Raw genomic sequence first — 23,099 nt, forward strand, 5'->3', positions numbered from 1 at the left:
TGAAAAGTCACTATTTGTTGCTCTTAAATAAAAATTAGGTATATTCTGTACATGTAGTTAAGCTTTTACACTGTAAGGGAGAAACAAAGTACTAGGTATATTAACTAAGTATGAAATACTCTGAGTTTCTGAAACTTTGCCCTGTTTTATACGGTGTTTGCCTTGTTTTATCTGTGTATCTTGAAAAAAGGCTCTACAAGTATCAAGTATTGTAAACTGAATATTTAAAACAGATTGCCCTTCTTGACTTTGGTCAACATCCTATTAAAAAGTAATTTAAGATAAAAGATTAAGTAGATTTATAAAGTTGTGCTTCAATATACTTTTACTGAAATTCAATGAGGGGAAATGAACATTACAACATGAATACTTGAGTAGATAGTATATTACTGTAGGAAATACTCCTAAAAACTTGAGAATTCATGTTAATTCTTTAATTCTTTGATGAATGAAACAAAACACGTACCAAGTGTTTACTATCATTTCAATTTGACCATCCTGTGCTAAGGATTAACATGAGAGCTCTCTCGAATTCCATTTGTTATCCTTGATTTTTAATATGTAAAGATATAGCTTGCTCCATGAAAAGAGCCTTTCATACTGGTATTCCAGTGAGAAGCAATTCCATCTCCAGGCTATAGTAACTCATAAGCCTGCTGAAAGCTGGTAATAAATGCCCTAGAGACACAAAGTTAACAATCAGTTTGCCATATGAAATAATACAAATCCTAACCAACATAGCCTCTTCTAATTATCAGTGTCAATAGAGGCAGAAGTAATCCAGAATAGTATTACCCAGAACTTGCTGAAACAATTCAGAGTCCTTGCCACTGTACAGGCACTCTTTCCAGAAAGATTTGTGTGCTTACATGAAAATATTACTTTCAGTATCAACTACCTCTGGATTACTCTAAATTTTGGATTAGAATCTAGCCAAATAGTGTTATATTTTCAAATAGTTTTAATTAGAATTTCAACCTATTTTAAAATTCAAAGCACTAATATAATTTATTGCATTTATCAACATATACTCATTACTGTAAAACTTGCCTAGCAGAAATATCTACCTGGTTGTTTTTCTTGTTTAAAGCAATGTGGAGGCTTAACTGCCTGTCTATTGATGAGCACCCAGAAAGAAGATATAAACCATTTTCAGGGGAAAACATGCATGCATTTATTTTTAAGAATTCCCAGTAAGGGGGAAAAAAAATTCAACATCTTTAAAAATGTGTTTATTTTTTAAAAAATCAGTTGTGTACAAAAGTGTTTCGTAGTTTTTAATTCTCAAGACAAATACCCAACCCTCCACCCCCAGCCCACCCTGCTTCAATAGTCTTTCTGGTAACCCACCCAGTTTTCCCCTTACAGGAAGTTAACGGCTCAGAATAGATCCTCCTATAGAATTTATCATCACTAACAGATTGTTTAGAATAGAGATCTAGAGAAGCTAACAAGCAAGATTCTTTCTCAGTGAGGTTAATGAAAATCCCTATAATGGCAGTAGACTTCCAGCAGACACCACAACAAAGCACCATCAATTGCTGAAAGCTAAAAAATAGATATTATTTTCAATAGTATTTCATTTTCTATTGGAAAAGTCTTTAAATTACATTAAATAAGTCTCTTTCCCCCCAAAGAAATAGTCTAGCTTTTATTATGATGCCGGTAAAAAGTAGGTAACAGCAAGCACACAAGGATCATTTAACAGCACAGTGCAAATGGTATGAATCCACTCACCCCCTAGGACCAAACCGATAAAATGTGCCACACCTGATTATATACAGCAGCACTGAATATATACATATATATGTATATATTCAATGCTTGGTTGAAATAACCAAGCAAAAGGTGACACATTCACAACTTACATTCAGGTGATGAGCACAGGTTTATGAGGGTAGATCAGTCCAATAGAGCAGTAACAGAACAAATGGGACAAGTGAGATACTGACATTCTCCTACCCTTATGCCACAAGCTTTTTGATCCATATTGCAACAGTGCAAACAGAACATGTGACATAATATGTAGACACGGCAGAAAAGTCACACTTGAAGAAAGGCTATTTATCAGTAAATGACTTCAAGTTACCTTCTTCCCCAAGTGACAGCAAATAGCTGATGTTAAGCATTTATTTTTAACTGGTACTAAAAGAATGGAAATGCAAATTTTTAAAATCAATGGTTTGTACCCTGGAATTGAAGTTTCTTGAACTAGAAAAAGTGATTAATACAACATCATTTTGTACATCTCCATGAAATCAAGTTAACTGTAAACAGCTTCCTTTTCCTTTCCAAACACTGTTTCCATCTAGGTACAAGAGTATACCTGGCTCCAACTCTTCCAAGCCCAAATCCATCTTTAAAACACCAAAAAAAAAAAAAGAAAAGCTTTTGTTTCCTGTGCTAACAAGGATCGTGTAATATTATTATACCCCTATTGTAGAGTTTTAAAAGCTCAAATCAGGCATACACTTAGAGCCAAGAACTGCTTTTCACATTGATAAACTTATAAAGCAGTAGTAACACGATATGCTGCATTCTGTAGTGCATAAATAAGCAATATCCACTTTATCTGCCAATTCTTTCTTATACTTTAAAATTATTTTGCATAGTTTTAAGCGCCACCAGCAATCACAAACATTAAATACTTCCAAAAAAAGAAAAATTATGTCTTTCATTCCATAGATAACTCTCCTCAAAAGCAAAATGGTCAGAATACAAACACACATATATATACTTGAACGTGTTATTTGTTTAAATAAATCATAGTCACAATTCCAAACATTTGGGGGAGCCAACACAGAGCATCTGATTTAGTACCAGTTTCTCAAATATTTATATATCTTACCGTATACTTATTTGGGTCACAAATTGCTACTCATTCATTCAGTCATCTGTACTGAAATATTACATAACTATTTGTTCTTTTAAAGGTCAGGCACATACTCAGGAAACAGACCTGATTACAGTAAAAGCCTATAGGAGTATCAGTGACTTGTAGCAAATCTGTCTGCCCTAAATGGGATAAAACTATTTATATTTTGTACCATAATTTTTGAGGCCTTCACAACTGACAAATCACAAATAATTGAGAATTATAAAAATAATTTCCATCAGGGTACCTCTTCCCTAGACCTGCACTTCTAATGTTCTTTTTCCAAACATATATAAGACCACAGAAAAGAGCAACTGCCTTTATTTCTATGTTTGGGAAATAAATCTACCTGTAGAAAAATAGGAAAAAAACAAAAACAAACAGAACAGAAGGCGACAGTAGGAAATGTACCAGAAAAAGAAAGAGATTATCACATTAAATGTAAATGAGGTAAATTTTAGAAATGAAAAATCCATTATGAAGAACCTCTCATACAAAATATTGTACTTTTCAATTTCCTGGGCATTGGGGATGTTGAATTGTAGTTAGATGAGTAAACCCTAAGGGGCTAATGTGCATAAAAGTCATAGGCAAGGTATAGCTGCCTCCAAGAGCAAAGTATATGATGCTTGACCCTTAGTAAATTCTCAGTTCTTTCTCTCTCATTTGTCAAACCACAGGACAATTAAATATACCCTGATAAAATAGGCAAATAGTAAACTGGGTAGAGGTGTCTGATATTTAAAATAATCCAAATATTACTAATATTACCAAGCCACCCGCCACTAAAAAAAAAATTAATTCTAACCAACAATGGAACAAAACTGTCCACATTTTCACACAATTCCAACCTTACTTCAAAAATATAAAGAAAAGTACACGGTTTTAGCTATTTAAAATAAATAAAGAAAAATCTTGTTTCCTTTGGCATCTTTAGAAAGTAACTAAACTACAACAAAAGGAGGTGACTGTGTAAAGAAATTTATACTTAAGCAAACATATGGGGAAAAAAACAGCAACTTGTGTTTAGTATGCAATAAAATCAACTACAAGAGTTTACTATTGATTAGGAAAGCCTTACAAGTTTTTGGAAGAACCTCCACATCTTAACATTACAATATATTTAATAATGGTTCTTTTATTGCTTCTAAGATTATTGAGAAGTCAAATGAAATTATGCTGAATTTACGGTTCAAAACTATTTTCCAAACACTTAACCATTATAATTTAGGATAAGTAACACTTGAAGAAAGCAAACCTTTTATAATATGACTTTCAGTATACAGCCTTACTTTAATTCATTCTGATTCCATTACATTTTTGTTATTTCTGCATTGGTCCTGAATATGTAATAAGAACTGTGTTTCTATGTATAGAACAGCCTACACAAATCCATTTCACCCTTCATAAAATGGTCACATTAGTGTTTGAGCTTGCAAAACTAATAATTTTCAAACTTTTGAACTTAGAATGAAATGTAAGTTTAATACGTATAGAAAGTCTGACTATGTACAAGAGAAGGTAAAGTTTTCAATTCTCATGTTATCAGAAACATCATAAAGAAAGCTAGATTTATAACACACTTCTATTCCTATGTGCATTTGAAGTATGTACAGTAAAACACCAACACAGCTTTCATGTTTCAATAGGGGGAAATGCAAGCAAGAGTGACTTTTAAAGGATCTGATAAAGCAATCTCTTATAAAGCCAAAATTAGGCTTAAAAAACTGCTAACAGATGATTTCATCCTTGCAAGTTGTCAAAGAAAAATTTCATCAGTTTAAAAATAGAAAGATGTTAAACTCACTGAAAAATTAAGCTGGGTTCTTTCATTAAATCTGGGAATACTGCAACATCAAGTTTTTACTGTTTTTGCAAGAGAAATGAAACTGGCAGCTCCATTTTTACATTATTACTTACTTATATATGAAAGTTCTAAGAATGAAGAATTGTGACAAAACATACCAAATGGACAACCTAAAAATGGAGCAAGGGATACTGTCCCTCAGCACATTTCCCCACCAAATAGAGAAATTTACTATTAGAATATTAGCTGTGTGTGGTAAGAGGGGAAAAACAGATATGGTGTCCCAGTCTGCTGACAAGGACAAAAAGGCTCTGAATAGGTCACCATCTTCAATTCTGAATAATCTCTTATTTAAGAATTCTCAAATGCTTAAAATGGTGGTCTTTTCAGCTACCCATCCTAAGAAGTCAAGTACAAGCATGCAAGTAAATTCACAGGCACAGAGGATCCATGTTAAAAACAGTTAAGGTAGCTGTGATGCAACACCAACAATTTGAATGGCCCTGACACACTCAAAATATTATCTTAATTATTCAACGAAATCCTGAAGCAAACTCTTGCTAGTCTTGGTACACTGCTAAACACTAAAGTAGCATGTTTTTTCCATGGTTTTAGCTTAGCTCAAAGAATTTTTACACTATTAAGTAAGAAAAAATTAAAGTATTTCCCCTTTTTAAATTTACAGAGACGTTTAATTAGCTTTATTTACAGAGCAGAGATTTTTTTCAGTCTCCAATGGTGCCTAGATAACATCATTAGGCAAGAATGCCAGTTTAAAAGAAATCTACGCAGAATCCTAAAAATAACAGATGTTGATGCTCCTCAAGAAGGGGCAAGCTTGACTATATCAGCAGCTCTATGTCTCAGTTACTCAGAAGCAATTCTGTTGCAGTCTCTACATCCCAAGATTTTGAAGACAAGGCCACTATTACTGCATTCTGTAGAAAAGAAAAGGGGACAAAATAAATAAACAAATAAAATCTCAAGGAAATATTTTTAAAATACTGCATCACCCACTGTCTTTATATTAAGAAACCACACCTTGTTTTTTCATTTTTAAGTTACCTTGCACTTCATAAAAAGAAGCTTCTAAAACCAATGACTGGAATCAGCCAAAAAAAAAAAAAGAAAGAAAGATCACTGGTTTTAATAACAAAGACTGTTTATCAAAATTAGATTTAGGGTATTTTTTGAGCCACTTTTGTCAGCCAAGGATTTGCAGCAATAATTTAATGAATAAGTAAAAATCAACATGCCTTTATGTACTTACCCTATCAAAGCCCATAGCACATAGGTTTTCTATTTTTTTGGTGTATTCTGGACTAGAAACTGGTGCTCCAGCATACACATGTGCCCAAAGTCGAGCTGTCTGTTTGAACATTTCGGGATTTTGTTTGTACTATATGGGGGAAAAAAATTGATTGGCATGACAATGCAGTTATAATATTCAATATAGTAACTCATCTCTTAATTGCCTAAAAACCTGATTTTTCTAAGTAAAATGTAAATAAATGTAGATTAGATTTTTTAAATGTGACTGATTCACTTTCCACTGCAAACAAACTATGTCATTCAAGAAAAGACTGTTTAACCTGAAGCTGTGATTCACAAGTTTCACTGAGGAAAGAAAAACAAAAATAACGTTTATCAACTTTAATCTCCAATTTCAACAAACTAGCAGAAAACTAATACTAAATGGAGTTATTAGAGTTGTCTCTAAACACTGTGCAGTGGTAAACATTACAGAAATAAACAGAATCACTAGCTTCTAAAATTATGTGGACATTAATAAATGTGACCAACTTTTGTATTAATCATAGCTCAGGCTAGAATACAACCTGACTTTGCTGTTTTGCTAGAGCTGTATTAGTGTACAGTGATTTAAGAAAACCCCATATGTCCAGAGCCTCCCATCAAGCCTCTTAGATAGCCTCAACCACCAGAGGGCAGACAGCAGAAGCAAGAAAATCTACAATCCTGCAGCCTGTGGACCAAAAACCACAGTTACAGAAAGACAGAGAAGATGAAAAGGCAGAGGGCTATGTACCAGATGAAGGAACAAGAAAAAACCCCAGAAAAACAACTAAATGAAGTGGAGATAGGCAACCTTCCAGAAAAAGAATTCAGAATAATGATAGTGAAGATGATCCAGGACCTCGGAATAAGAATGGAGGCAAAGATTGAGAAGATGCAAGAAATGATTAACAAAGACCTAGAAGAATTAAAGAACAAACAAACAGAGATGACCAATACAATAACTGAAATGAAAACTACACTAGAAGGAATCAATAGCAGAATAACTGAGGCAGAAGAACGGATAAGTGACCTGGAAGACAGAATGGTGGAATTCACTGCTGCGGAACAGACTAAAGAAAAAAGAATGAAAAGAAATGAAGACAGCCTAAGAGACCTCTGGGACAACATTAAACGCAACAACATTCGCATTATAGGGGTCCCAGAAGGAGAAGAGAGAGAGAAAGGACCAGAGAAAATATCTGAAGAGATTATAGTCGAAAACTTCCCTAACATGGGAAAGGAAATAGCCACCCAAGTCCAGGAAGCACAGAGAGTCCCATACAGAATAAACCCAAGGAGAAACACGCCGAGACACATAGTAATCAAAGTGGCAAAAATTAAAGACAAAGAAAAATTATTGAAAGCAGCAAGGGAAAAATGACAAATAACATACAAGGGAACTCCCATAAGGTTAACAGCTGATTTCTCAGCAGAAACTCTGCAAGCCAGAAGGGAGTGGCATGATATACTTAAAGTGATGAAAGGGAAGAACCTACAACCAAGATTACTCTACCCGGCAAGGATCTCATTTAGATTTGATGGAGAAATCAAAAGCTTTACAGACAAGCAAAAGCTAAGAGAATTCAGCACCACCAAACCAGCTCTACAACAAATGCTAAAGGAACTTCTCTAAGTGGGAAACACAAGAGAAGAAAAGGACCTACAAAAACAAACCCAAAACAATTAAGAAAATGGTCATAGGAACATCCATATCGATAATTACCTTAAACGTGAATGGATTAAATGCCCCAACCAAAAGACATAGACTGGCTGAATGGATACAAAAACAAGACCCATATATATGCTGTCTACAAGAGACCCACTTTAGACCTAGGGACACATACAGACTGAAAGTGAGGGGATGGAAAAAGATATTCCATGCAAATGGAAATCAAAAGAAAGCTGGAGTAGCTATACTCATATCAGATAAAATAGACTTTAAAATAAAGAATGTTACAAGAGACAAGGAAGGACACTACATAATGATCCAGGGATCAATCCAAGAAGAAGATATAACAATTATAAATATATATGCACCCAACATAGGAGCACCTCAATACATAAGGCAACTGCTAACAGCTATAAAAGAGGAAATCGACAGTAACACAGTAATAGTGGGGGACTTTAACACCTCACTTACACCAATGGACAGATCATCCAAAATGAAAATAAATAAGGAAACAGAAGCTTTAAATGACACAATAGACCAGATAGATTTAACTGATATATATAGGACATTCCATCCAAAAACAGCAGATTACACATTCTTCTCAAGTGCGCATGGAACATTCTCCAGGACAGATCACATCTTGGGTCACAAATCAAGCCTCAGTAAATTTAAGAAAATTGAAATCATATCAAGCATCTTTTCTGACCACAACGCTATGAGATTAGAAATGAATTACAGGGAAATAAACGTAAAAAAGACAAACACATGGAGGCTAAACAATACGTTACTAAATAACCAAGAGATCACTGAAGAAATCAAAGAGGAAATAAAAAAATACCTAGAGACAAATGACAATGAAAACACAACAACCCAAAACCTATGGGATGCAGCAAAAGCAGTTCTAAGAGGGAAGTTTATAGCTATACAAGCCTACCTAAAGAAACAAGAAAAATCTCAAGTAAACAATCTAACCTTACACCTAAAGAAACTAGAGAAAGAAGAACAAACAAAACCCAAAGTTAGCAGAAGGAAAGAAATCATAAAGATCAGAGCAGAAATAAATGAAATAGAAACAAAGAAAACAATAGCAAAGATCAATAAAACTAAAAGTTGGTTCTTTGAGAAGATAAACAAAATTGATAAGCCATTAGGCAGACTCATCAAGAAAAAGAGGGAGAGGACTCAAATCAGTAAAATCAGAAATGAAAAAGGAGAAGTTACAACAGACACCGCAGAAATACAAAGCATCCTAAGAGACTACTACAAGCAACTTTATGCCAATAAAATGGACAACCTGGAAGAAATGGACAAATTCTTAGAAAGGTATAACCTTCCAAGACTGAACCAGGAAGAAACAGAAAATATGAACAGACCAATCACAAGTAATGAAATTGAAACTGTAATTAAAAATCTTCCAACAAACAAAAGTCCAGGACCAGATGGCTTCACAGGTGAATTCTATCAAACATTTAGAGAAGAGCTAACACCCATCCTTCTCAAACTCTTCCAAAAAATTGCAGAGGAAGGAACACTCCCAAACTCATTCTATGAGGCCACCATCACCCTGATACCAAAACCAGACAAACACACTACAAAAAAAGAAAATTACAGACCAATGTCACTGATGAATATAGATGCAAAAATCCTCAACAAAATACTAGCAAACAGAATCCAACAACACATTAAAAGGATCATACACCACGATCAAGTGGGATTTATCCCAGGGATGCAAGGATTCTTCAATATACGCAAATCAATCAATGTGATACACCATATTAACAAACTGAAGAATAAAAACCATATGATCGTCTCAATAGATGCAGAAAAAGCTTTTGACAAAATTCAACACCCATTTCTGATAAAAACTCTCCAGAAAGTGGGCATAGAGGGAACCTACCTCAACATAATAATGGCCATATATGACAAACCCACAGCAAACATCATTCTCAATGGTGAAAAACTGAAAGCATTTCCTCTAAGATCAGGAACGAGACAAGGATGTCCACTCTCACCACTATTATTCAACATAGTTCTGGAAGTCCTAGCCACGGCAATCAGAGAAGAAAAAGAAATAAAAGGAATACAAACTGGAAAAGAAGAAGTAAAACTGTCACTGTTTGCGGATGACATGATACTATACATAGAGAATCCTAAAACTGCCACCAGAAAACTGCTAGAGCTAATCAATGAATATGGTAAAGTTGCAGGATACAAAATTAATGCACAGAAATCTCTTGCATTCCTATACACTAATGATGAAAAATCTGAAAGAGAAATTAAGGAAACACTCCCATTTACCATTGCAACAAAAAGAATAAAAAAAAAAAAAAAAAAGAAAACCCCATATGCAAAGTCCTAACTTACAGCACATGTTTTGTGATGATTATGAACTCACCATAGAGTACTTTTTAAAAGGTACGACTTTCCATATGCATTGGAAAGAAGTAAATTTATTCTCAAATATTCTGGGACTACCATTAATTAATAAAGCCAAGTATAAATTTAAAATATTAAATTCACTTTAATATTTCTTAAGATATTTTATACACATTAAATATTTCTATACATTAAAATGATAAATCTAGTTTCTACCATTATTAAAAGGAAATAAGTCAAACTACTGAACAGAGTTAAAAGAAAACTGAGTCCAACCTCAAACTTTGAGGCTCAGAACTCAACAGGAAATCAAAGCTGGAACTCAAGCCATGTTTCTGACTATCAAAAATGAATGAATAGCACATATATAACATGTTAAGCCATAATTCTAAGCACTCTAAGGCAAATAATAGTAGACCACATTAAGCAGGATATGCACAACATAAGGAGTGACGAACTTTTCAAAGGAAAGGAGGAAGTTTCTAAAAGGAAATGTTTTCTTAGGCAGAGGAAAAATGGCGGACTGGGTGAAATGACATGTAGGAATGACACCATCTTGAACAGCATGAGTTAGAAGAACAGTAAGAATTTAGGAGATGAAACTGGGTTTATAGACAGTTCAAATCATGGAGGAACTCTTCAAACTAAACAATTTGGACTTAACAAGTAGGTGATAGTAAAGCTACTAATAGGTTTTTAACAGTAAAGTGAAATAAGATTTACACTTTATAAAGCTAACTGCTATCAGTGTAGAATATGAGGGAAAGAAGAGGCTGAGGTAGGGAGCTCCATCAGAGCAGTCAAATGAGAAATTTTTAAACATGTGAATTAAGGCAATCAGAGAAGTATTACGACAGAGAGATACTGGGATACGAGAGAAAAGGAGACATAGAGAAGTACTCCAAGTCTGTGACTGGGATATATAAATAAGCTGATTATATTACAGAAGGATGAACAGGTTCACAGGTTTAAGATTCTGCATTCAGTTTTGGGAATGCTGTACTAAGGTACCCATGGAATATTCATACAGAGCTATCCACTTCCAAACAGGCTCCTGGGCTCAGGACAGAGGTCAAGCCTGAATATCGTTATCAACATGCAGGTGGTAACATCAGCGTGGATATGATCATCCAAGTGAGAGTATATCATGGAAAGTGAAAGAAACAATGTAAGAACTGAGAAAGTATATTTAAAAGGGAGGAGAGGTAATTCCTTGGTGGTCCAGTGATTAGGACTCTGCACGTCCATTGCAGGGGGCACGGGTTCAATCCCTGGTTGGGGAACTAAGATCCCACAAGCCATGCAGTGTGGACAAGAAAAAAAAACAAAAACAAAAATGGAGGGCGGGGCAGAGGGGGGCAGAGTGGAGAAAGAAGAGAAACAACTGTAGGAAGCAGGAGGGAACAACCACAACTACGAAGATAGGAAAAGAAAGTAGTATCTCAGAAGTCAAGAGAAGAAAAAACTTCTAGGTTAAAAAACAAAAAAACACAAGGCTCAATAAATCCTAATGGCTTAAAGCAGGGGTCCCCAACCCCCAGGCTACAGACCAGTACCGATCCTCGGCCTGTTAGGAACCGGTCCACACAGCAGGAGGCGAGCAGCCAGCGAGCAAAGCTTCACCTGCCGCTCCCCATCGCTCCCCGTCGCTCCCCATCGCTCCCCATCGCCCGCATCACCGCCCGAACCATCTCCACCCCCCACCCTCCGCCACTGGTCCGTAGAAAAATTGTCTTCCACGAAACCAGTCCCTGGTTCCAAAACGGTTGGGAACCACTGGTTTAGAGTATGGGTTGGCAAACTTTCTTAAAGGACCAGATAATAATAATTCAGGCTTTCAGACAATACTGTCTCTGTCATAATTATTCAATTCTGCCACTTGTAGCTGTGAACAAATGGGGGTGGCTATGTTCCAATAAAACATTATCTACAAAAACAGTCAGCCTGGCTGTAATTTGCTAACCTCTGCCTTGGAAATCGAAGATCACAACTGAAAAATATTTATTCCATTTGGCAATTACAAGGTTTTTGATAACCTTCACCATGCAACTTCAGTGCCACAGTTGGAGCTGATTAACATTATCATCAGGGAAGGATCATCACTGAATTAAGAGACAGATAAATGGATACACACATGGTAAACCACATGTAGTAAAATGTTAATCATAGAATCAAGATGGTAGGTAGATATGTGGGTATTCACTGTGCAATTCTTTCAACATTGTGGGTTTGAAAACTTCATAATATGTTAGGAAAAAAGCATCTACCATATAAACAATTAAACTACTGTGTTAAAAAAAAAAATCACAAAATTAGGTTTTCACTATTACATCTGATACAATAATCTCACAGCAAGAAAGGAAACCATTTCCAAATTTACTTTCAATAGACGTATGCTTCTGTTCTAACCACTGCAAACCACTAAAGTAAACACTCACAGGTAAGTAAAAGAAAGTCTTTCAAAAGCAGCTACCTTACCTGATTTGCTACTACTGCATCTTGTGGATCATCTGGTTCTGCAGCTGCCAGTAGCGCTTGCAATGACAATAATACCGTGCGGAGAGTCATTGCTGCTGCCCTGAAATTCAAAATAGGAAGATATCCCAGTTAAGAACACTTTGCATGACGAACCAAAATAGAGGTTTTCTGAATAAAACTGAAGCTAAAAATAATCTAGTTTTTTATCTTAATCATATAATTAAGTCTTAGAAATTTATAATTATATATCTGCCTACCATTTTTTTTTTTACAACAAATGAGTCCTTCTATTTCTTAAGACAACTCAAATTGCCCTTAATTGGCTTAGTTTTTTTCGTTTTGCCCGTGTTGTTGACATATCCTTATGGTCAGCTTTATCTACTGACTTACTTTCTATCCATTTCTCTAGACACAAACTTAAAATAAAGTGATAAAGTAACATGTGAAACTTCCTTTCTGTGCAATTCTGAAAACAAGATACCATCAAGCAAATATCCTTTATTTTCAAGAAAGCATAAAAATTACTTGGAGGGCATCATGCTAAGTGAAATGTCAGATAAAGAAAGACAAATACTATATATGATAGCACTTAAATGTGAAATCTAAAAAATAAAACAAACTAGAGAATATAACAAAAAAGAAGCAGACTCAAAGACAAAGAGAACAAACTAGTGGTGACCAGTGGGGAGAAAGGAGGGAGGGGCAATATAGGGATGGGGTGTAAAAGGTACAAATTATTAAGTATAAAATAAGCTACAAGGATATACTGTACAACATGGGGAATACAGCCAATACTTTATAATAATAATAAATATATACTATTTTATAAGTATAAATGGAGTATAACCTTTAAAAATTGTGTATCACTATATTGTACACCTGTAACTTATAATATTGTATACCTGTAATTAACATAAAATTGAACACCTGTAACTTATATAATACTGTACAGCACCTACACTTCAAAAAAAAAATGAAAGAAAATTAAAAAATCATTCTACAACATTCTGAAAAGGGAAATTTTTTTGCTTAATATACATAATATTCATGCCTCTGAATGTGTTTATAAAGCAAATATTTATCTAGAAAATGGTATCTACCTAACCAAAAAGGACTCTTAGCATTTCTGTTAAAAAATTACTTGACCAGTTAATATACAAATATTTCTGAATAGTGAAATACCATAGTAGTGAACTATTTTAAATGTTGAATATTATTTTTTTTAGATGATCATATGGTTTTTATTCTTCAATTTGTTAATATGGTGTATCACATTGATTGATTTGCATATATTGAAGAATCCTTTATCCCTGGGATAAATCTCACTTGATCATGGTGTATGATCCTTTTAATGGGTTGCTGGATTCTGTTTCCTAGTATTTTGTTGAGGATTTTTGCATCTATATTCATCAGTGATATTGGTCTGTAATTCTTTTTTTTTTGTAGTATCTTTGTCTGGTTTTGGTATCAGGTTGATGGTGGCCTCATAGAATGAGTTTGGGAGTGTTCCTTCCTCCTCAATTTTTTGGAAGAGTTTGAGAAGGACGGGTGTTGGCTCTGCTCTAAATGTTTGATAGAATTCACCTGTGAAGCCATCTGGTCCTCGACTTTGTTTGTTGGAAGTTTTTTTTTTTTTTTTTTTCTGGCTGTGTTGGGTCTTCGTTTCTGTACAAGGGCTTTCTCTAGTTGCGGCAAGCGGGGGCCCCTCTTCATCGCAGTGCACAGGTCTCTCACTATCGTGGCCTCTCTTGTTGCGGAGCACAGGCTCCAGATGCGCAGGCTCAGTAGTTGTGGCTCACGGGCCTAGTTGCTCCGCGGCATGTGGGATCTTCCCAGACCAGGGCTCAAACCCGTGTCTCCTGCATTGGCAGGCAGATTCTCAACCACTGCGCCACCAGGGAAGCCCTGTTGGAAGATTTTTAATCACAATTTCATTACTTGTGATTGGTCTGTTCATATTTTCTATTTCTTCCTGGTTCAGTCTTGGAAGATGATACCTTTCTAAGAATTTGTCCATTTCTTCCAGGTTGTCCGTTTTATTGGCAAAGAGTTGCTTGTAGTAGTCTCTTAGGATGCTTTGTATTTCTGCTGTGTCTGTTGTAACTTCTCCTTTGCCATTTCTAATTTTATTGATTTGAGTCCTCTTCCTCTTTTTCTTGATGAGTCCGGCTAAAGGTTTAGCAATTTTGTTTATCATCTCAAAGAACCAGCTTTTAGTTTTATTGATCTTTGCTAATGTTTTCTTTGTTTCTACTTCATTTATTTCTGCTCCGATCTTTATGATTTCTTTCCTTCTACTAACTTTGGGTTTTGTTTGTTCTTCTTTCTCTAGTTCCTTTAGATGTAAGGTTAGATTGTTTGAGATTTTTCTTGTTTCTTGAGGTACACTTGTATTGCTATAAACTTCCCTCTTAGAACTGCTTTTGCTGCATCCCATAGGTTTTCGATCGCTGTGTTTTCGTTGTAATTTGTCTCTAGGTATTTTTTAATTTCCTCTTTGATGTCTTCAGTGATCTCTTGGTTATTTAGTAACATATTGTTTAGCCTCCATGTGTTTGTGTTTTTTACACTTTTTTCCCCCTATAACTGGTTTCTAATCTCATAGCATTGCCATCAGAAAAGATGCTTGATATGATTTCAATTATCTTAAATTTACTGAGGCTTGATCTGTGACTCAAGATGTGATCTATCCTGGAGAATGTTCCGTGTGCACTTGAGAAGAAAGTACAATCTGCTACTTTTGGAAGGAATGTCCTATAAATATCAATTAAGTCTATCTGGTCTATTGTGTCATTTAATTGATATAAATATCAATTAAATCTATCTGCTTCTATTGTGTTTCCTTATTAATTTTGTTTCGATGATTTGTCCATTGGTGTAAGTGAGGTGTTAAAGTCCCCCAGTATTACTGTGTTACGGTCGATTTCCTCTTTTATAGCTGTTAGCAGTTGCCTTATGTATTGAGGTGCTCCTATGTTGGGTACATATATGTTTACAATTGTTAAATCTTCTTCTTGAATTGATCCCTTGATCATTATGTAGTGTCCTTCCTTGTCTCTTGTAACATTCTTTACTTTAAAGTCTATTTTATCTGATATGAGTATTGCTACTCCAGCTTTCTTTTGATTTCCATTTGCATGGAATATCTTTTTCCATCCCCTTACTTTCAGTCTGTATGTGTCCTTAGGTCTGAAGTGGGTCTCTTGTAGACAAGCATATACTTGGGTCTTGGTTTTGTATCCATTCAGCAAGCCTGTGTCTTTTGGTTGGAGCATTTAATCCATTCACGCTTAAGGTAATTATTGATATGTATGTTCCTATTACCATTTTGTTGATAGTTATGGGTTTGTTTTGTAGGTCCTTTTCTCTTGTGTTTCCCACTCAGAGAAGTTCCTTTAGCATTTGTTGTACAGCTGGTTGAGTGGTGCTGAATTCTCTTAGCTTTTGCTTCTCTGTAAAGCTTTTGATTTCTGTCAAATCTGAATGAGATCCTTGCCAGGTAGAGTAACCTTGGTTGTAGATTCTTCCCTTTCATCACTTTAAATATATCATGCCACTCCCTTCTGGCTTGTAGAGTTTCTGCCGAGAAATCAGCTGTTAACCTTATGGGAGTTCCCTCGTATGTTATTTGTCATTTTTCCCTTGTTGCTTTTAATAATTTTTCTTTGCCTTTAATTTTTGTCAATTTGATTACTTATGTGTCTCGGTGTGTTTCTCCTTGGGTTTATCCTGTATGGGACTCTGTGCGTTTCCTGGACTTGGGTGGCTATTTCCTTTCCCATGTTAGGGAAGTTTTCGACTATAACCTCTTCAAGTATTTTCTCGGATCCTTTTTCTCTCTCTTCTCCTTCTGGGACCCCTATAATGCGAATGTTGTTGTGTTTAATGTTGTCCTCGAGGTCTCTTAGGCTGTCTTCATTTCTTTTCATTCTTTTTTCTCTATTCTGTTCCGCAGCAGTGAATTCCACCATTCTGTCTTCCAGGTCACTTATCCGTTCTTCTGCCTGTTATTCTGCTATTGATTCCTTCTAGTGTAGTTTTCATTTCAGTTATTGTATTGTTCATCTCTGTTTGTTTGTTCTTTAATTCTTCTAGGTCTTTGTTAAACATTTCTTGCATCTTCTCAATCTTTGCCTCCATTCTTTTTCCGAGGTCCTGGATGATCTTCACTATCATTATTCTGAATTCTTTTTCTGCAAGGCTGTCTATCTCCACTTCATTTAGTTCTTTTTCTGGGGTTTTATCTTGTTCCTTCATTTGGTACAAAGTCCTCTGCCTTTTCATTTTGTGTATCTTTTTGTGAATGTGGTTTTCCTTCCACAGGCTGCAGAATTGTAGTTCTTCTTGCTTCTGCTAAATGTTGAAGATTACTAAAGAACATGCCCATTTTCACCACACAAATTAAATAATTCTAAACCAGTCTTTTTCAACTGGGTTCCTCATTTTAACCACAGAACAGAGCAAATTACTAAGTATTTTCTCAATTTCCCCAAGGATGGTATATAAATAGTACCATCCTGGATGCTTAGGAAAAAAGTTAATTTATTATCAACAACAAATGTCTTAAGGAAATGTGTCTCACACAGTGTGGTTTCTTCAACTGGTAGCAGCAACCTCACTTGGGAACTTCTAAGAAATGAAAATTATTAGCCCTGTCCCAGACCTACTGAATCAGAAACTCTGGGGCGGTTTAACAGATACTCCAAGTGATTCTGATGCAAGCTAATTTTTGAGAAATACTACTTTAGTGCATTACAGCTTAAAGCGAATTGAGAAAGGCTGTCTAAACCAATAAAATTAAACCAGTATCACAAACATGTCTATATTTTATCTATTAGAGAAAAATTGCAATGCAAATGGTTCTTCATCTAAAATGCTATCGGAATTGTCATTTATATTAAATTCCACAAAATGCAAACTAATCTATAGCGACAGCAGATCAGTGGCTGCTGGGGAATGGGGGAGCAGGAAGGGTGGGAAGGAGCAATTACAAAGGGACACTCACTAGGAAACTTCTGGATATGTTGGTTATGTTCGCTATCTTGATTTGTGATAGCTTCATGGATGTATCTGTATGTCCAAACTTATCAAATTGTGCATTTTTAATGTGTGCAGTTTAAGATAAATCACACCTCAATAAAGCATTTTTAAAAGTTGTGTTTAACAAAAAAAGCTATCAGAATAAAAAATTTTATTGATCAACTTATCCTTTTAGAGCAGCTACAAAAATAGGAAAAACTTTGGTTATGATGTTTTAAAATTAGGTGAAATGCTAAACTAGCATTGAAAAGAGAATAAAATTTTAAAAACTTTTTAAACCGCTACATAGTTATATGAAATGGAAATTTTTTTTTTTTTTTTTTTTTGCCACACTGCACAGCACATGGGATCTTAGTTCCCTTACCAGGGATCAAACCTGCACCCCCTGTATTGGAAACATGGAATCTTAACCACTGGACCACCAAGGCAGTCCTGTGTAATGGAAATTTCTAATTCTGAAACAGGGCTGGGAAAATAGAAATTATTTTTCTAGACCAAATTTCTAAATTTCCTATGAGCGTGCACAACTTATTTTCAACCAAAAGTTTTAACATCTTTAGAATGGACAATATTCTTTTAAGACAGTAATCAAAGCATAAAATTCCAAATTTAGTCCTTAAATGTTAATTCTTGTTCTACCATTCATTATCACTATTAACAAGATGAAATCTTTCTTAATTACTTACTCACTCTAACTTCATTTTATATTTGGGTAATTGTGAAGAGAATGTTTAAAGGCACATGCACGTCAAGAGCTGCCCAGATATATCACCTTGAAGCTAACTTAAACCACTCAAAAAAGGAAAAAAAAATACAAAATATCACAGAAATAGAATATACAAAGCTGGCTACTCTAATATCCCAGTAAAATTAAGCATCCTGATTTAGAAATCTTTTTTTTTTTGGCCACACCACGCAGCAGGCAGGATCTTAGTTCCCCAACCAGGGATCGAACCCGTGCCCCCTGCATTTGGACCACTAGGCCACAGGGAAGTTACGCAATTTAGACATCTATAACAACACTTTAAACAAAATATTAAGTTATATGTTTAATTGATCCCACATGATGCGTGGCACGGCCAACAGAATAAATAAATAAAATAATTTCAAGGAAATGTATCTGAATATGGAAGAAAACTCTTCACTCAGAGTATTTAACTGTATATACTAAAACAATTACAAAACTCCATAATTTTAATTTACAATAAAAACATATATGTTTACATCTCAACAAGGCAATAAACATTATTCTTTACAATTTAATGAGCTCTCCTATTTACGATAGCCAGAACATGGAAGCAACCTAAGTGTCCATCGAAAGATGAATGAATAAAGAAGATCTGGCACATATATACAATGGAATATTACTCAGCCATAAAAAGAAACGAAATTGAGTTATCTGTAGTGAGGTGGATGGACCTAGAGTCTGTCATACAGAGTGAAGTAAGTCAGAAACAGAAAAACAAACACTGTATGCTAACACATATATATGGAATCTTAAAAAAAAAAAATAAATGGTTCTAAAGAACCTAGGGGCAGGACAGGAATAAAGAGGCAGACACACAGAAAGAGAAAAACAAATATAGTATATTAACGCACGTATGTGGAACCTAGAAAAATGGTACAGATGAGCTGGTTTGCAGGGCAGAAGCTGAGCCACAGATGTAGAGAACAGACATATGGATACCAAAGGGGGAAAACTGTGGTGGGGTGGGGATGGTGGTGTGCTGAATTGGGCGATTGGGATTGACATGTATACACTGATGTATATAAAAGTGATGACTAATAAGAACCTGCAGTATAAACAAACAAACAAACAAACAAAACAGACGCAGACATAGAGAATGGACTTGAGGACACGGGGAGGGGGGAAGGGTAAGCTGGGACAAAGTAAGAGAGTGGCATGGACATATATAAACTACCAAATGTAAAATAGATAGCTAGGGCCTTGAACCAAGATGGCGGAATAGAAGGACATGCTCTCCCTCTTGTGAGAACACCAGAACCACAACTAGCTGCTTTACAACCATCGACAGGAAGACACTGGAACTCACCAAAAAAGATACCCCACATCTAAAGACAAAGGAGAGGCCACAATGAGATGGTAGGAGGGGCGCAAGCACAGTAAAATCAAATCCCATAACTGCTGGGTGGGTGACTCACAGACTGGAGAACACTTATACCACAGAAGTCCACCCACTGGAGTGAAGGTTCTGAGCCCCACATCAGGCTTCCAAACCTGGGGGTCCAGCAACGGGAGGAGGAATTCCTAGAGAATCAGACTTTGAATGCTAGTGGGATTTGATTGCAGGACTTCGACAGGACTGGGGGAAACAGAGACTCCACTCTTGGAGGGCACACACAAAGTAGTGCGTGCATCGGGACCCCAGGGGAGACTGAACCAGACCTACCTGCTAGTGCTGGAGGATCTCCTACAGAGGCGGGGTGGGCGGGGGAGGTGGCTGTGGCTCACCGTGGGGACAAGGACACTGGCAGCCTAAGTTCTGGGACACACTCCCTGGCGTGAGCCCTCCCAGAGTCCACCATTAGCCCCACCAAAGAGCCCGGGTAGGCTGAAGTGTTGGGTCGCCTCAGGCCAAACACCAACAGGGAAGGAACCCAGCCCCACCCATCAGCAGTCAAGCAGATTAAACTTTTACTGAGCTCTGCCCACCAGAGCAACAGTCAGCTCTACTGACCACCAGTCCCTCCCATCAGGAAATTTGCACAAGCCTCTTAGATAGCCTCATCCACCAGAGGGCAGACAGCAGAAGCAAGAAGAACTACAATCCTGCAGCCTGTGGAACAAAAACCACATTCACAGAAAGACAGACAAGATGAAAAGGCAGAGGGCTATGTACCAGATGAAGGAACAAGATAAAACCCCAGAAAAAGAACTAAATGAAGTGGAGATAGGCAAACTTCCAGAAAAAGAATTCAGAATAATCATAGTGAAGATCATCCAGGACCTCGGACAAAGAATGGAGGCAAAGATCGAGAAGATGCAAGAAATGTTTAACAAAGACCTAGAAGAATTAAAGAACAAACAAACAGAGATGAACAATACAATAACTGAAATGAAAACTACACTAGAAGGAATCAATAGCAGAATAACAGGCAGAAGAATGGATAAGTGACCTGGAAGACAGAATGGTGGAATTCACTGCTGTGGAACAGACTAAAGAAAAAAGAATGAAAAGAAATGAAGACACCCTAAGAGACCTCGAGGACAATATTAAACACAACAACATTTGCATTATAGGGGTCCCAGAAGGAGAAGAGAGAGAGAAAGGATCCAAGAAAACATTTGAAGAGATTATAGTCAAAAACTTCCCTAACATAGGAAAGGAAACAGCCACCCAAGTCCAGGAAGCACGGAGAGTGTCATACAAGATAAACAAAAGGAGAAACACGCCAAGAAACATATTAAGCAAACTGGCAAAAATTAAAGACAAAGAAAAATTATTGAAAGCAGCAAGGGAAAAATGACAAATAACATACAAGGGAACTCCCATAAGGTTAACAGTTGATTTCTCAGCAGAAACAATACAAGCCAGAAGGGAGTGGCATGATATACTTAAAGTGATGAAAGGGAAGAACCAACAACCAAGATTACTCTACCCGGCAAGGATCTCATTCAGATTCGATGGAGAAATCAAAAGCTTTGAGACAGACAAGCAAAAGCTATGAGAATTCAGCACCACCAAACCAGCTCTACAACAAATGCTAAAGGAAATTCTCTAAGGAGGAAACACGAGAGAAGAAAAGGACCTACAAAAACAAACCCAAAGCAATTAAGAAAATGGTCATAGGAACATACATATCGATAATTACCTTAAACATGAATGGATTAAAGGCTCCAACCAAAAGACACAGGCTTGCTGAATGGATACAAAAACAAGACCCATATATATGCTGTCTACAAGAGACCCACTTCAGACCTAGGGACACATACAGACTGAAAGTGAGGGGATGGAAAAAGATATTCCATGTCAATGGAAATCAAAAGAAAGCTGGAGTAGCAATACTCATATCAGATAAAATAGACTTTAAAATAAAGAATGTTACAAGAGACAAGGAAGGACACTACATAATGATCAAGGGATCAATCCAAGAAGAAGATATAACAATTGTAAATATATATGCACCCAACATAGGAGCACCTCAATACATAAGGCAACTGCTAACAGCTATAAAAGAGGAAATCGACAGTAACACAGTAATAGTGGGGGACTTTAACACCTCACTTACACCAATGGACAGATCATCCAAAATGAAAATAAATAAGGAAACAGAAGCTTTAAATGACGCAACAGACCAGATAGACTTAATTTATATTTATAGGACATTCCATCCAAAAACAGCAGATTACACTTTCTTCTCAAGTGCACACGGAACATTCTCCAGGATAGATCACATCTTGGGTCACAAATCAAACCTCAGTAAATTTAAAAATTTGAAATCATATCAAGCATCTTTTCTGACCACAACGCTATGAGATTAGGAATGGATTACACGGAAAAAAAAACGTAAAAAAAACATAAACACATGGAGGCTAAACAATACGCTACTAAATAACCAAGAGATCACTGAAGAAATCAAAGAGGAAATAAAAAAATACCTAGAGACAAATGACAATGAAAACACGACGATCCAAAACCTATGGGATGCAGCAAAAGCAGTCCTAAGAGGGAAGTTTATAGCTATACAAGCCTACTTCAAGAAACAAGAAAAATCTCAAATAAACAATCTAAACTTACACCTAAAGGAACTAGAGAAAGAAGAACAAACAAAACCCAAAGTTTGCAGAAGGAAAGAAATCATAAAGATCAGAGCAGAAATAAATAAAGTAGAAACAAAGAAAACAATAGCAAAGATTAATAAAACTAAAAGCTGGTTCTGTGAGCAGATAAAACAAAATTGATAAACCATTAGCCAGACTCATCAAGAAAAAGAGGAAGAGGACTCAAATCAATAAAATTAGAAATGAAAAAGGAGAAGTTACAACAGACACTGCAGAAATACAAAGCATCCTAAAAGACTACTACAAGCAACTCTATGCCAATAAAACGGACAACCTGGAAGAAACTGACCAATTCTTAGAAAGGTATAACCTTCCAAGACTGAACCAGGAAGAAATAGAAAATATGAACAGACCAATCACAAGTAATGGAATTGAAACTGTGATTAAAAATCTTTCAACAAATACAAGTCCAGGACCAGATGGCTTCACAGGTGAATTCTATCAAACATTTAGAGAAGAGCTAACACCCATCCTTCTCAAACTCTCCCAAAAAACTGCAGAGGAAGGAACACTCCCAAACTCATTCTATGAGGCCACCATCACCCTGATACCAAAACCAGACAAAGATACTACAAAAAAAGAAAATTACAGACCAATATCACTGATGAATATAGATGCAAAAATCCTCAACAAAATACTAGCAAACAGAATCCAACAACCCATTAAAAGGATCATACACCATGATCAAGTGGGATTTACCCCAGGGATGCAAGGATTCTTCAATACATGCAAATCAATCAATGTGATACACCAT

The 23,099-nt window shown here is 36.0% G+C and overlaps 1 protein-coding gene across 2 annotated transcripts in view; it reads right to left on the reverse strand.

Moving 5' to 3' along the window:
* Positions 1-2,586: 2,586 nt before the first annotated feature.
* Positions 2,587-23,099, reverse strand: part of UBE2K (ubiquitin conjugating enzyme E2 K) — a 78,852-nt gene continuing 58,339 nt past the window's right edge. For both annotated transcript variants that reach the window (XM_036852348.1, XM_036852347.1), the window contains 3 exons: positions 12,502-12,601; positions 5,953-6,081; positions 2,587-5,620 (listed from right to left, as the gene is read on the reverse strand). In XM_036852348.1, the coding sequence (XP_036708243.1) occupies positions 5,546-5,620; positions 5,953-6,081; positions 12,502-12,601 (304 nt within the window). In that variant the 3' untranslated portion in view covers positions 2,587-5,545. The remainder of the gene's footprint in view (positions 5,621-5,952; positions 6,082-12,501; positions 12,602-23,099) is intronic.

Source organism: Balaenoptera musculus, chromosome 5 (genome assembly GCF_009873245.2).
Source record: "Balaenoptera musculus isolate JJ_BM4_2016_0621 chromosome 5, mBalMus1.pri.v3, whole genome shotgun sequence".
Taxonomy (NCBI): Eukaryota; Metazoa; Chordata; class Mammalia; order Artiodactyla; family Balaenopteridae; genus Balaenoptera; species Balaenoptera musculus.